Source organism: Stegodyphus dumicola, chromosome 12 (assembly GCF_044657685.1).
Source record: "Stegodyphus dumicola isolate Sdum_Otavi_A_Nest chromosome 12, ASM4465768v1".
In the NCBI taxonomy this organism is placed as follows: domain Eukaryota; kingdom Metazoa; phylum Arthropoda; class Arachnida; order Araneae; family Eresidae; genus Stegodyphus; species Stegodyphus dumicola.
The window spans coordinates 4,580,764-4,595,981 of NC_140779.1; the positions used below are offsets into that span (position 1 = coordinate 4,580,764).

The 15,218-nt window shown below is 29.7% G+C and overlaps 1 protein-coding gene across 1 annotated transcript in view; it reads right to left on the bottom strand.

Annotated features, from left to right (window-relative positions):
• LOC118196759 (heparan sulfate 2-O-sulfotransferase 1-like) overlaps positions 1 to 15,218 on the bottom strand; it is a 39,297-nt gene that overhangs the window by 16,571 nt on the left and 7,508 nt on the right. Inside the window, exons 2-3 of the mRNA XM_035368217.2 lie at positions 12,622 to 12,875; positions 5,440 to 5,525 (exon numbers count right to left, since the gene is read on the bottom strand). Coding sequence (XP_035224108.1) covers positions 5,440 to 5,525; positions 12,622 to 12,875 — 340 coding nt within the window. The remainder of the gene's footprint in view (positions 1 to 5,439; positions 5,526 to 12,621; positions 12,876 to 15,218) is intronic.

Sequence of the window (15,218 nt, forward strand, 5' to 3'; positions counted from 1 at the left end):
ATACTTGTAAAATATATGATAATGTGTGTTTACTTTTCAGATTCTAATAAAAGTACTATATATATATATATATATGCTACTTTACATTTCACTGCCTAAAAAAGAAAAGAATTACATTTGGAAAAGCCAGATTAGCTACATTTAAGCATGAATGAACAAAAATGCTCAAATACTGGGGCCAAATTCTACTAAATTTAAATTTCACTGGTGATTTCAGTTAAGTATTTCATTCATAGTTTAAACTATGATAATTAGAATATCCAAGAACTATACACATGTACAATACTTTAATATCAAATGAAAAGTAAATTAAAAATAAATTTAAACATTTTTATATAATGATACGCACTAAAAAGTACTAAATAATTTTTAAACTACTGGTGAATTTGAATTCATGAATGCTCCTTATTTCCATAATTAAAAGATAGTAATACAAATGATTAATGCTTTATAGAAATCTTAAAATTTTCATTCTTAATTAATTTTACATTGAATACCCAATAAAAGTGTTCTTCATTTTCTTTAAAGTTCATGAACATTTATTCATCACTTTAATTGCACATTCAACAAGAAACACATTACACAGTTTTATGATAATAATTAAGAATTAATACTTTCTTCTATTAGCTTTTAGCTAAATGCAAATACTGAATGTTCGTATATTTGGAATTAAAATTTAGACTGCTGAAAAATTACTTAATATTTTGTACACATAACAATATTTGTACATGAAAAAATAGGAAAATTTGAAAGCTTTCAGATTTTATATTATGCCCAGAAGGGTGTTCTTTTAACGTTATTAAATATCGTTCTCCATACTTAAACCACATAATATTCCATTCAATAGCAATATTACAATATATTCAAACACAGCAAAACAGCATATCTTTACAATTTCTAATACATAGTGTTGCATACTGGAGATAAAAATGCTTTTTTCCTGTACAGTGTTGCCATTGCTTGCTTTGAAATTGCTGAGTTTGTTAATGAAAAATTTGTTAAAAGTTTTATAAAATTTGAAATAGATAATAAAAAAATTCAAAATTCGAGCTTCCAAGTGCCCATGTTGTTCAGATGGAGGACTATGTTATTGAAAATTGGATGGCTCTAGGTACTGTTGTTTTTCAAAATGCAAAAAACATTCATGCATTAATACAGATTCTTCATTATTGAGTTTCTTTAAATAGAATATATGGTGATAATATTTGGTGGTAACAGCATAATAAACAATTTGAAAAGTTAACCAATGCGGAAAGTGAAACTACACAAAATGCTCTTTTGAAACTAATAGCCCTTTGGACTAATAATAATTTAATAATAGTGATATATAATATTTAACATATTATATATCACTATGTAAAGGCACTTATTTAAAAAAGTTTCTGAACATATTTTTAGCCCTAAGGGCTATTAATTTCATTTTGGCATTTTTTGTGTGTGGCATTTTAAATATCCGTTTCACTTTTCAGATTGTTGCTACCCACTAGTATTGCCCATCAGGGTTCATAGCCACATTTTAGTTAAAAAAATAAGCACCTATAAGCACTTTTCAAGCACATTTTAAGAAAAAAAATAAGCACCTGTCTAATTACATTATACACAACTGCATAACCTTAAAAATTAGACTTGTAATTTAAAATATGAGAAATTTATTAAGAGAAAATAAGCATTACCTCAACCATGGAAAATAATTACTTTTTTTTCTTTAAATTTTAAATAACAGTTCAATTTACAGAACTAGTTCACAATGAGAGAAAAAAAAAACTATGCAAAACTAAACTATTGTTGCGTGCGTACGGGTTCGTTATGAAATAAATGCACAAGTCCGATGAAAAATGAACAAAAATTTATTATTATCACAACAAAAATGCTTAAATTTTCTCAAATTATCATGCAGTATTACAATATCTCACAGTAGTTTTCTTTTAACTACTCAAATGTCCAATAGAACGTAATTCAAAACAGCTAAAGAACGCTAATCCGCGAATTCGCTACAATCAACAACAACAACAACAAACTAAGCAACTACTACAAACTGAGATGTTTTCCTCCTTTTATAAGATTTTAAAATCACGCGCTAGAATTTTCCAGTACTTTCTCGAAATCAAAAAGAGATATTTATTTATTTAATGCACGCGCTCTTGTATTTTCAATTTTCCGGCTTAGCTTTCTTTTAATATTCGTCACGCGCTGCACTGCGCGAGAAATAAAACCATTTAATTTATAATTAAACTAACATTAGCTTTTTAAATACCAAATTCGTAACACTATATTACAAGATTTAATGATGAAATTTCAGTTCAAAATAGAGAAAATAAATAATAATAAGGCATATTTATTGTATTTGCTTGGAACCTAATAATAAATACAATTTATTTTTTCACTCATATTAATATTTAAATAATTTAAATCTAAATTCTGAATATTTTCTAAATTTTCATTGTATATCAGTTTTCCCTTAACAAAAGATATTGCAAGCAAAGTAATTTAAGTAAAAACGAGGAACATTTCTGAAATCAGAAGAGAGAAATTTGCTTCATGCAGTCATCCTTTAACAGTAAAAGCTTAACTAACCTGCATACTTGGAAATTGGCAAATATTCGGACAGTCGAGCATAACTTGAAAAAGAGGAGCGGAGGGAGGGGGGGTAGACTGTAGCCGCTTTTTAGATTTTCCCGCTAAATAAATGCTTTTGACATTTCGATATGTGTATCATATAAAAATAAATCAATGGAACTGAAAGATATTCTGCTTAGCAAGCATAGTAAAACTCTTTTAAGTGTTCATAAACAAATCTCGGACAGAACATCAAAATTAATTATCTCTGCAAAATATCGCAAACATTATTGCGCAATACGTGTGCGGTAATTCTTCCCTACGTGATATTACGCAATCGGAATCAACAGCTGCTGGTATTGGGAGAATAAAAAACTAAATACAAGTAACTGGTGTGTTTTTCATTCTAATTTTCAACAGACGGCATTAAATTTCCGGAATAGAATCATTCTTTGCTTGGCTTGGTAGACCGCAGAACTTTTAGTCCTATTCAATCCAGATTGGAAAGTGACAACCCCCCCCCCAAAAAAGGTCCGTTGCTTATTTAGCAGCGAACTTGTAACAGTTTCAATATTCGAGATTTTGCAGAGAAAGGGGAGAAACTCCCAATCTTCGTACTGTATAATGTATTGGCCAAAAAAATGAAATTATTTTGACTATTCGATTACTTTCCCTTTATTTAAGCCATTCCGAATATTATTCCTAAAAAGCTAATCTGTGTTATAACACAACCATTTTTGGAAGTTTACTACACTTCAGCAGTTACTGCAACTATGTTATTATAAACATACATACATATACTCATCATATAAGCATAATGATCATAATAAACACAAATATGAACTGACCAAGCGGAACAAGAATGCAAATTATTATGATCTGGATAGAAATTCAAACGTGTGTAATATTTGGGTGGGAGGAAAAGAACGCCGAATGTACCGAAATTTTCTACTGCTTTCGCAATTCTTTGACCATTAGAACGACAGGCACCTGTCTGTACTCTTCGTGCACACCAAAGGTTATGTTAATGCAGAGAAAGGCAGAAAAGCTATTTCCGGGAGTATGATTCACCATCCGACATTCCATATTAGGAAGAAAAGTTGTTTATTTAGTTTCAGCTTTGGAATGAGAAAAAATAGCGTGTTCATTAAAAAAAAAAAAAAAAAAAAAAAAAAAGCACTAAAAGCAAAAAAATAAGCACTAAACACAAAAAAATAAGGGCTTTAGAGAAAAAGTAAGCACCTATAAGGGCCTTTATATTTTATTTTCAAATATAAGGACTTATAAGCACATAAGGACCGCTACGAACCCTGAGCCCTGTATTATATTTAAAGAAATTAAATAATGAAGAATCTGCATAAATGTATCTATATTTCTTGCACTGTGATAAAACAATGATAACTAGAGCCATCCAACTTTGAATAACGTAATCCTTCACCAAATATGGGCATCTGGTAGCTCGAAGTTGGAACTTGTTTTATTATCAATTTCATATTTTGTCAGACATTAAAACATTAAAGAATTTTTTATTAACAAACTCAATGATTTCAAATCGAAGAATGACAACACTGTAAGGGGGGGGGAAAAAACATTTTTATCTCTAGTGCACAAGACTGTATATAGGAAATGCTAAAAACATGCTCATTTTAAAATTATTTTGCGACATTGCTGTTGAATTGAATTTTATGCTTTAAGTGTGAAGAATAAGATATTTAAAAATAAAGGCAGCACACAAAACATTTAAAAAATGCCCCTTTGGGAGAAATATAAAATCTGAAAGTTTACAGATTTTTTTTAACTGTTTTTAGTCTTACTGCCTATTGCTTTTCCCTCAAATCCTGAAACGGTTATTAATTTTTATGTGGTGGCCATAATTTCAGAATTTTGAAAAATTCATAAAGTAATGAACATAAACACAGAAAATCAATTCACTGCTTTGTTCCCCAAATAACAAAAAGCATAAATTTCATGATGGCTTATAAATTTCAAGGTGGCGGCTAAACAGAAATATAAATCTCAAAATGGCCGTCAAATTTTAAACACAGTGAAAGTTTGTTCACATTACATAAGGTTTCATTTACAAAAAATTGTAAATCATTAAGCGGTTTATTTCTTAAATACTACAGGAAGAGTAAAAAAATAAAATTTCCAATATAATCAATTTAATATGGCCACCAGTTTAAAAAATATTAGAAAAGAGCAACTTCAGTATATGCCCACCTACTCTGAAAATGTCAGCTTCTAGGTTCTGTAGAAGTGAATTAATAATGATGTCAAAGATTTAAAAAAAATTTTAAAATTAAGATGTCTCCCATATTTTTAAGAGTTTTGAAAAGTGATGAAATACAGTTTCACACACAAAAATTGTAAATTAATTATTTTCCTCCGAGATATGTAAGAAAGAGTATAAATTAAAAATTTCTATATGGTGGACATAAAATGGCCACCAGTAAAAATTAACTCCTAAAGAAAGGAAGGAATGCACCTCATTTTCTCTTTCAATACACATGTTGAAGAATCCCTTTGAATTTTTAACGATTTATTGAGCAACAGTGGAATCAACTCACTTCTCTACACAATCCTGAACGGTGCATATAAAAAATCCAAGACTCGGATAAAATGGCAGACATATTTCAATGCACGCACAGAAAAGCATAAAATAAATAAGTAAAAACTAATCATTGCCATTTAAAATATTTGTAAGTAAGAAATTTCTACATTAAGAATTTCTGTGATACATTTTTTTATGAAGTTTTACATAAATACTTCATGGAAAGCATTTTGAATAACACTGGCTGTTTATAAATTTATTGAGTACTTCACCATTTAACACAAACATAGTAAAGAATAGCAAATTATACAATGTTTAATTAAATTTATTACCTAGAAAAATCTAAGAATGCAATATGTCCATGATACAAGCCAGGTTTCTTTGCACTCCATGTAGAAACATTATGTACAAATCTTGCCTAAAACATGTATATATAATAAATTAAAACATCCAAAATATTAGAAATCAGAGAAATAAGAAACCAAAATACAATAAAGTGTTGAAAATGCACTTATAACTGCTGCTAAGAATAAATAATGATATGATTTAAATTTAAAGATAACTTATGGTCTTTACCTCATAATTTTTATCATCTTGCTATCAATGGGAAATGACTATAACTTATCTCCTTATTTAAAAAACATCATTATATGTATAGAAAGAAAGAGAGAGAGAGAGAGGAAAAAAAAAAAAAAAAGAATACATAGGTAAGCAGATAAATTTAGATCAAGCAAATGGCAAATGATACAAAAAACTTAAAGACTTTGGCTGTAATTTAGTAAAATGTTTCACAATTATTTATTCATAAAACTAAATACTCTTTTAAACCTCAAGTTTTTTCCCCTGGTTTCATAAAACAACCATGATATTCGCATAAGTCAGAATATAACAATGATAATGAACTTAAAGTAATAATATGAAAATATGCATAAAATCAAAACTTTAAGACATTGATATTAGATAAAATATGCTATGAGTTTAAAGTCCTGCAATTCTTTATATGAAAGAGCATTTTAAAAATTCTAAATATAATAAATAGTGCATCATTTTGAAAACTACTTATTAATTTCAAAATTCATTTTACAAATTTAAAATATCAGTTTTACTTTAAAAAATATGATAAAACAATTCTTCCTCAGAAATATAAATAACTACAAAATGACACTGTATTTACACAATTTGCTGGCCAATTTTTCTTACTTTTTCATGATTTAAAAAGAACATCCCTCGGCTTAGAATCAATATCATCAATCTGGTTGGTAAAGTAGATGCTTTTACCAACTTATTTGAAAATCTTGAATACAGCACAGACAATGATTGAATTGCAAAAAGAATGACAGACCTGTATGATTGTACAAAGATAGAAGCAAAAAATCATCAAGTTACAAGAAATCTGAGTCACCTGATAACAGCAACTAAACAGTTATGAGACATACATGTAGCTAGCTGTGTTATAGTTCTACAGGAATTTGTTGCTTCATTTAAAGAAGTAAGCAAAAAAGTGCTTATATACATGCTATGACTTGTTTAAAGGCCTGTTGATACAATAGCAACAATACCACCCATGAATCTGATTACTGCAAGTACTGACAACTCTAGAATTTGTTCTCGACTTGACAAAAGATGAGATATTTTCTTCCTTACCCTCCTTTGGTTAAAGGAAGGTGAGGATGGCTCCTCTTTTCATTTCAATATCAACTTCAGATCTCTTAGACTAAGCATATATCTGCACTGTATGTGTGTAGGATTTTTTTTTTTTTTTTTTTTTTTTTGTACTTTTCTGTTTTGCCAGCAAAGGTGATAAAATCTCCAATAATGGTATGGTACAACTGATGCCAAAAGGAAAATCCTCACTGGTAACCTTTACACCTCATTTTCAAAACAAGTCGCAGCCATTTCTTATCAGATTGACTGTTTCTTTCAATACTGCATACAATTAGGTAGAATTTTTGCCAGATAGTTAAATTTTGTGCCCTAAGGTCATTCTCGGTAATTAAGTCAATTAGCATACAATCACACCGCTCACCCGAAGGTGAAAATATAGAAAAGGCAAAGTCAAGGGTTAAATTCATTAATTCTAATGAGTCAAGCACTGCGGTTTTACATAATTTCTGAGTAAGCTATTCGCATGATTTGAAATAACTCTTGCATTCCAAATCAAGATTTAACTTAAAATTAATGTAGATAATTACTGAGAGAATTATATTTTTGTAGCATAGTTTGTGCGAGATGAGATTACTTGGGATCACGTGATATGAAACGGCGAATCAGGACGTTGAAAGCATAGTAAATTCTTAAATTGTCTTTTTACAAATTTATTGTCTTTATTTATTGGCTTTTTACAAAATTTTAAACGATATTAACATGTTTATGCCTTCAAAATAAAAAAAATCTTAGAACTAACATTTGTTAACATTTTGTATGTGTATACTGTATGTTGTCGCCAATAAAATTTGCTTGGCGAGAGAGATTTGCCCTGGCGAAACAGAAAGGAACCTTTTTTCTTTTAATTGATGATGTTAATTTTTTCCTTGCACAAAATTCTCGGGAACATATTTGTTAGTTTTGTGTTAATTTTTATTACATTTTGCATCTTGCGCTTATAACATTTACTGGCAATTAAGTGTTCCATGTTTTAAGCAATCAAACTGTAAAGAATGGAAGATATGTATCATGTCAAAAATAGCCAGATAAGGTTAGAATAAGAACTGAGAACTAGTTTACGAGACATCGCTTGCTTTCTTATTAAGTAGAGCTCACACAGAAGAGGAGACAAGTTGTGGAGACATTTGATGCAAAAAACAGCCCTGAATTTTTGAATTTTATGAGGGAAGGAGAAAAACTGCATATAAGATTATGGCACATGCAAAAACTAGCTATGTTGAAAGCGATTTAAAAAAAAAAAAAAAAATGGTTGTTTAAATAGCATAGTTTGAGATAAAATCACGAAAAATATGTTTAAAAGTAATGAAATAAGTCATGACAAATTATGTTAATACATGTTTTAAGAATTACACTGCCCATGTATGGCAGGCAGAAGGAAAAATATTTTATAGTCAAAGCAATACAATTATCAGTCTTCCCAATTTTAACACTTATTATTTATTAAACATAAAAAAAAATTGTTCCCCTAAAATTTTATTTTTCCTAATTCAATTTATTAAAAAAACCAATTTACTACTACAAAGAGTCTTTCTTAAATAGTAAATGTAATTTTACAGCCAAATAAAACTGATTTTGTTTTGACATTACAAAATGTTTCATAGGTTTACAAATGATTATTAAGCTTTCAAGAGTTTATATTTACCACAGATGACTTGTACTTTTTTAAGATAAAAAAGATTTTAAAATATGCCGATTATCACTTGTATTCATTCACAGTTTAAATTTTGATAACAAATTACAAAAGTTAACATCACTACAGTCAAAAGTCGTTAATCCGGACTCGTCGGGACTTCGGCGATTCCGAATTATCGATTTTTCCGGATTATAGATCATCAGTTTAAATCGCGTAAGATGGCATGCAGAAATTCTAAAATTAAAAATATAAAACCGTTATTTATGAAATAAAGAACAATTATGATCTAAAGAGTATCAAAATTTACAAAAAAAAAAAAAAAAAGCTTAATATTTATTTGTTTACTTTATTAAACATTTCTTTCAATGTAAGTTGTTTAAGTTGCTTTGTTTTTTATGTGATAATACATTCTCTTTAATTCTATAAACAGACATAATTTCTTGTTGAGTTACAAAGTTCCGCTGTTCAAGTCCTATAATTGCTGTGTCGAGAATACTGACTAATTTGTCAATCGAAATTTTTTCGTTTTCAATAACTTCTGTCACTTTCTTCGCTTTCGGAAGCGAATTATAATGACGAGGAATTTGATTTAAATCATATCAAAGACGGAGTACATCGAAATGAAATACTACATTTAGTAAGGAATTATAAGCCAAATAAAATAAAAAACATCTGCCCTAAAGATAAGGATAGTGCTGACAGATCAACTTCCAATTCATAGCACGCTGCGGCGTTAAAGATAAACAAAGTTTAGATAAACAAACGTTAAAGTTTAGATAAACAAAGGATATGCCTTTATCCATTTTTTGCAGCAATTCCACTTTTTGTTTAATAGCCTTCGAAACATACTTTCGCTTTGTAGATCCTTTACATATTAGTAAATATATATCAGAAATTCTATTTGACATAATCGAAAGTTGAAGCTTACTTTTATAAAATTGCTCTAACAGTCTGCAAAAAATAATAAGCCGAATCCAATTCGAAGATTAAGGAACAACGCAATCTGCAACATTAACTGAATTAGATAATTTTAGCTTAGCTTATACTGTCCGTTATACATTAAAAGTGCATTTGTAAACGTATTTTGCGCACTCGCATATTCGCAGCCGTAAAGGTCTTACGCTCATGCGTCAAAGAGACACGTGCACAGAAAGTTTGTTGCTTTGAGGTCCGGATTATAGATCATTCCGGATTATGGGTGTTCGAATTAACGACTTTTGATTGTATCAACTTTTAGTAACTGGGGGTGGGGGGAGTATATGAGCTAGGGCATTTCAAGGAGTAAAGATTTTCTACTTATCTGTCATTCAAATCAAACAGCATGGATGACATAAATATAAATAAATGATAGATTTAAAAATCCTTATCACCTGAGGTTTGACAACATTTGAAATAAATTGCTTTACTGGATGGTGAATGGTTATAAACAACAGTTTAGCTCAAGCTTCACTTGAAGTTTCATTAAAAAATAACATCTTCATCTTATCCTTTCCAGAAAACACTACATCCATTATTAAGCTAATGGATATCAAAGTGCTGCATACATTGGAATGCAGATATAAAGTAGTCTTTTAAAATCTATACAGTACAAAGTCTGAATCTGGACATCCATTATCTGGAATGATCTATAATCCGAACCTCAAAGCCACAAACTTTATGCATGCGCGTAGAGAATGTGCATACATTATGCATGCATTACCCGCTTATGCTTTACGCATGCGCGCGTTGAAAGAAATGTTTAATGAAGTAAACAAAGAAATATTAAGCTTTTTTTGGTAAAATTTGATACCCTTTAGATTATAATTGCTTTTTATTTCATAAATTATGGTTTCATATTTTTAATAGTATAATTTCTGAATGCCATCTTACCAGATTTAAATTGATGGTCTATAATCCAGAAAAAACCCTAATCTGGAATCGCCGAAGTCCCGACGAGTCTGGATTACGGACTTTGTACTGTACTAGTTTTTCTGAACATTGGCAAGACTATTCAGGGATTTTTTAAATATCTTAACATATGATGTGCTCTCTAGAGCACTGCAAGATCTCAAGAGAACATGTCTGCAGATATTTTTTAAAATCCTTGGTATAATTTATGACCAGCTATAGATTTTATGGTGCTGTGTGGCAATTAAAATTGTGTTTCAATTTTAATTAAAGTCTAACTTTAATTAAAATTGTTTGTTGACTAGCGTAAAGGAAATTAATTTTTGGCAGATAAATATTATTTTTAGTTCTTATTGTAAGCATTCTCCCGACTAGAGTTAAAAAAGAGCAAGGGCATTTTTTGTGAACATCTCACCAGGTTAAATTACTAGCACTCCCCAAATAGAATTCCTTAGGGGGCTGTGAATAGGATTCACAGAGTTTGTTACAATGGGCATTGCTGCTTCTCTGTTCTTGCCTTTTCTTATTTTGGGACGTGAAAGCTTCTGTTTGCAAAATAAACTGAACTATTGATGTTTCATCAAAATTCATTATTTTTTAGGAGCCAGAGGATTATTTACTGAGTATGTAAAAGGAATTTCGTAATCATTAGTGAGCAGTAGAATGGAAGATATGTATCATGTCAAAAATAGCCAGATAAGGTTAGAATAAGAACTGAGAACTAGTTTACGAGACATCACTTGCTTTCTTATTAAGTAGAGCTCACACAGAAGAGGAGACAAGTTGTGGAGACATTTGATGCAAAAAACAGCCCTGAATTTCTGAATTTTATGAGGGAAGGATAAAAATTGCATATAAGATTATGGCACATGCAAAAACTAGCTATGTTGAAAGCGATTTAAAAAAAAATGGTTGTTTAAATAGCATAGTTTGAGATAAAATCACGAAAAATATGTTTAAAAGTAATGAAATAAGTCATGACAAATTATGTTAATGCATTTTTTAAGAATTACACTGCCCATGTATGGCAGGCAGAAGGAAAAATATTTTATAGTCAAAGCAATACAATTATCAGTCTTCCCAATTTTAACACTTATTATTTATTAAACATAAAAAAAAATTTGTTCCCCTAAAATTTTATTTTTCCTAATTCGATTTATTAAAAAAATCAATTTACTACTACAAAGAGTCTGTTCTTAAATAGTAAATGTAATTTTACAGCCAAATAAAACTGATTTTGTTTTGACATTACAAAATATTTCATAGGTTTACAAATGATTATTAAGCTTTCAAGAGTTTATATTTACCACAGATGACTTGTATTTTTTAAGATTAAAAAGATTTTAAAATATGCCGATTATCACTTGTATTCATTCACAGTTTAAATTTTGATAACAAATTACAAAAGTTAACATCACTACAGTCAAAAGTCGTTAATCCGGACTCGTCGGGACTTCGGCAATTCCGAATTATCGATTTTTCCGGATTATAGATCATCAGTTTAAATCGCGTAAGATGGCATGCAGAAATTCTAAAATTAAAAATATGAAACTGTAATTTATGAAATAAAGAACAATTATGATCTAAAGGGTATCAAAATTTACAAAAAAAAAGCTTAATATTTATTTGTTTACTTTATTAAACATTTCTTTCAATGTAAGTTGTTTAAGTTGCTTCGTTTTATGTGATAATAAATTCTCTTTAATTCTATAAACAGACATAATTTCTTGTTCACTTACAAAGTTCCGCTGTTCAAGTCCCGTTAATTGCTGTGCCGAGAATATCGACTAACTTGTCAATCGAAATTTTTTCGTTTTCACTAACCTCTCTGTCACATTCTTCATGTCTTTATCCATTTTTTGCAGCAATTCCACTTTTTGTTTGATGGACATCGAAACATACTTTCGTTTTGTACGATCCTTTGGGAGCTCCAGAATCAAAAATTCTATTTGACATAATCGAAAGTTCAAGTTTACTTTTATAGTATTGCTCTTACAGGATGCAAAAAATAATAAGCCGGATACAATTCGAAAATTAAGGAACAACGCAATCATCAACATTAACTGAAATAGATAATTAGATAATTTTAGCTTACACCGTCTGTTATACATAAAACGCGCACGCGAAAACGTATTCTCCGCTTGCGCACACGCAAATGCGCAGTCTAAGAAGTCTTATGCGCACGCGTAAACGCCTATGCGCATGTGTCAACGCGGCGCATGCGCAGAACGTTTTTAGCTTTGAGGTCCGGATTATAGATCATTCCGAATTATGGGTGTCCGAATTAACGACTTTTGACTGTATAAATTAACTCAGATTAGTATTTTACCTGATCAGAAAGAGATAAAACATGAGAATTTTTAGTAGTGTTTATATGGAGAACATTAAATCCATTGCGAGTGCACAGATCATATGCAATTCCCATGAAACTGGTGCTTCCTGTTTTTGGCACACGATTGTAGATAATAATACTATCATCAAACACGTCACTATTGTCAAAATTCTCTTCTTTTGTTAACAACTGTAGAGCTTTTACTTGCGATGTAGGTAAATTCTTCCATTCAATTTGTGATACAACAGAGGCTGTGGAAGAAGAAAACAAAGCAAGGGTTAAATATATATTTATGACAAGGTGAAATATTGAATATAAATAACTATGAACTGATTACACGTTAGTACAAAGAAATTAGTGCAAAACAAAACAACTCTACGATTTTATTTCTTGCTAAGAAATATGAAATTAAAATAATATATAGTAGCAAATATTTTAATGTTCAAGAAATTCTTTTTTATAACAATCAATATTCATGAAATAAAACCTTATTTAATTTTACTTTTTGTTGATGATAAAAATAAATTATACAAAATTTAAATTGAATATATTTTGAAAATATATGGTCATATTATTAATTTAATGGCAGTTGAAAATAAGAAGCAAATGTAATATTAGAGTAAAATAAGAAAAAGAAAAGAATAAATTTACAGTAATTGATTTGATAGTAATTTTTTTAAAAAAACTAGGGATTCCCAAACTTTTTTTGTATCGGCCTCTTTCAAAAGAATTGTTTTCTTCATCAACCCCCTTAAACTATTCTCTATAACAGGTGTTGGCAACTTATGGCAAGCAGAACAATTCTTAGTGTCATTCTACACCACTATATAAAGCTATCAAGCAAAGGTATCAATCACCCTGTCTCTCCTCTCTGCCACTATATAAAGCTATGTCCACCCTGTCCACTATATAAAGCTATCAATGTCCACTATATAAAGCTATCAATCACCCTGTTTCTCCTCTCTGCATCGTCAGGAAAGTTTAGTTGCCAAAATTTCATCACAGCACTTAATTTCTAGAATGAACATTGTTTTTAAAATAGTTGATTTCATGATATCTTGTTCTTCATTGGTACACAGGCAATTTCAATTTCTTTTAGAAAAAATGGAAAGCGAATATGTGGATCTCCCCTTATACAGCCATATCCATTGGTTTAGCCGAGTCATGCATGGAACACATTAAAGTTTCTCTTAACGAGATGAATCAACATTTCCCCGAAATGTTCAATAAAGAATGGTTATGCAAACCGATGTTTCTCACTGATATAACTAAACATCTCTATGAACTAAAGATTACAAGGAAAGAGCCAAACAGTGCTTGAACTTTTTTAATATTGGAGAGGCTGTGCTACATAATTAAATATATTTTCCTGTGCTATTAATACCAGTACCTATAAACACTTCCCAAATTTAAACAGCTTGTAAATAAATACATTGACCTTGAATAAAAACAGACTTCAAACCTACGTTGAAATCTTTAAGGAGGAATTTTCCAAAAACAAAGAAGCTTGTATACCTATATTTTCCTTCATAATGAAACCAAATTTAACAGACCCATTAGCATTGAGGACCATTAACCTTTCGAGTTCGGAAGTTGATAATTTTGAAATGGAACTTATTGAACTAACATCTTCAGAATTAAGGAATAACAAAAACATCTGGAAGATAACTCTAATGATAAATCAATAGCTAGTTTAAATTGCTGAAAGTCATTGCTGGAGAGATTTAATTGATTGAAGAAAATTGCATGTGCTCTGCTTTGCACTTTTGGTTTCACATATCTATATGAACAAATCTTTTTTCATAAGAAAAATATTTCGAGTCCACAAAGAAGTTGTTTAACAACTAAGTATTCTGAATTATAAGTCAAACTGAAAGTCTCAAATTATACCCCTGATATTGCGATATTAAATACAGTGGTACAGGGACAAAGTTCACATTAAAATTTTAATTTTCTATTTAACTATATTGAAGGAATATTTATATTTTTATGTCACTTATTTTTTATTTTAATAAATATGTTTAAAAGATACATAATATATGTACAATTTTAATTTTCTATTTATGCTGTTTATTTTTATGTTAATAAATATCTTTAAATGAAGCATCACTGATATATAATAAAACTCTAAATCTGTATTCTTGTCCTTTGTTCCAACTCTGCATTCACTGCTGCAGGAATTGAGTTATTTCAAATATTTCCTACTGCGAGGTATAAATCGTACTGGTAGACTAGTCTGGCACACCATAGCTACAAGGTTGCTGGCCCCTGCTGTATAATACAGAGCATACAATATCATAGAGCATATAATTGGAAGAAAGCAAAAGTTAGCTTGTAGTGTTCTTGTCAAATATAAAGAGTACACTTACATAATGATGATGTACTGTCATTTGACCACAATGCAGAAGTGATACTTTATTCGTGTAACTTCTATTATCAAATCTTGATGACCAGCATGGCTGAAATAATAGACACAAAAGTTTGTTGTGGTTCACTGGTTTTGCTTTCTTTGTAATTTTGGATTGTGTTTTCTTGTGTTCCCGAGTTTTACTTATTGCTTAAAAAATTTATATGCTTTAAAAATATGTTAAATT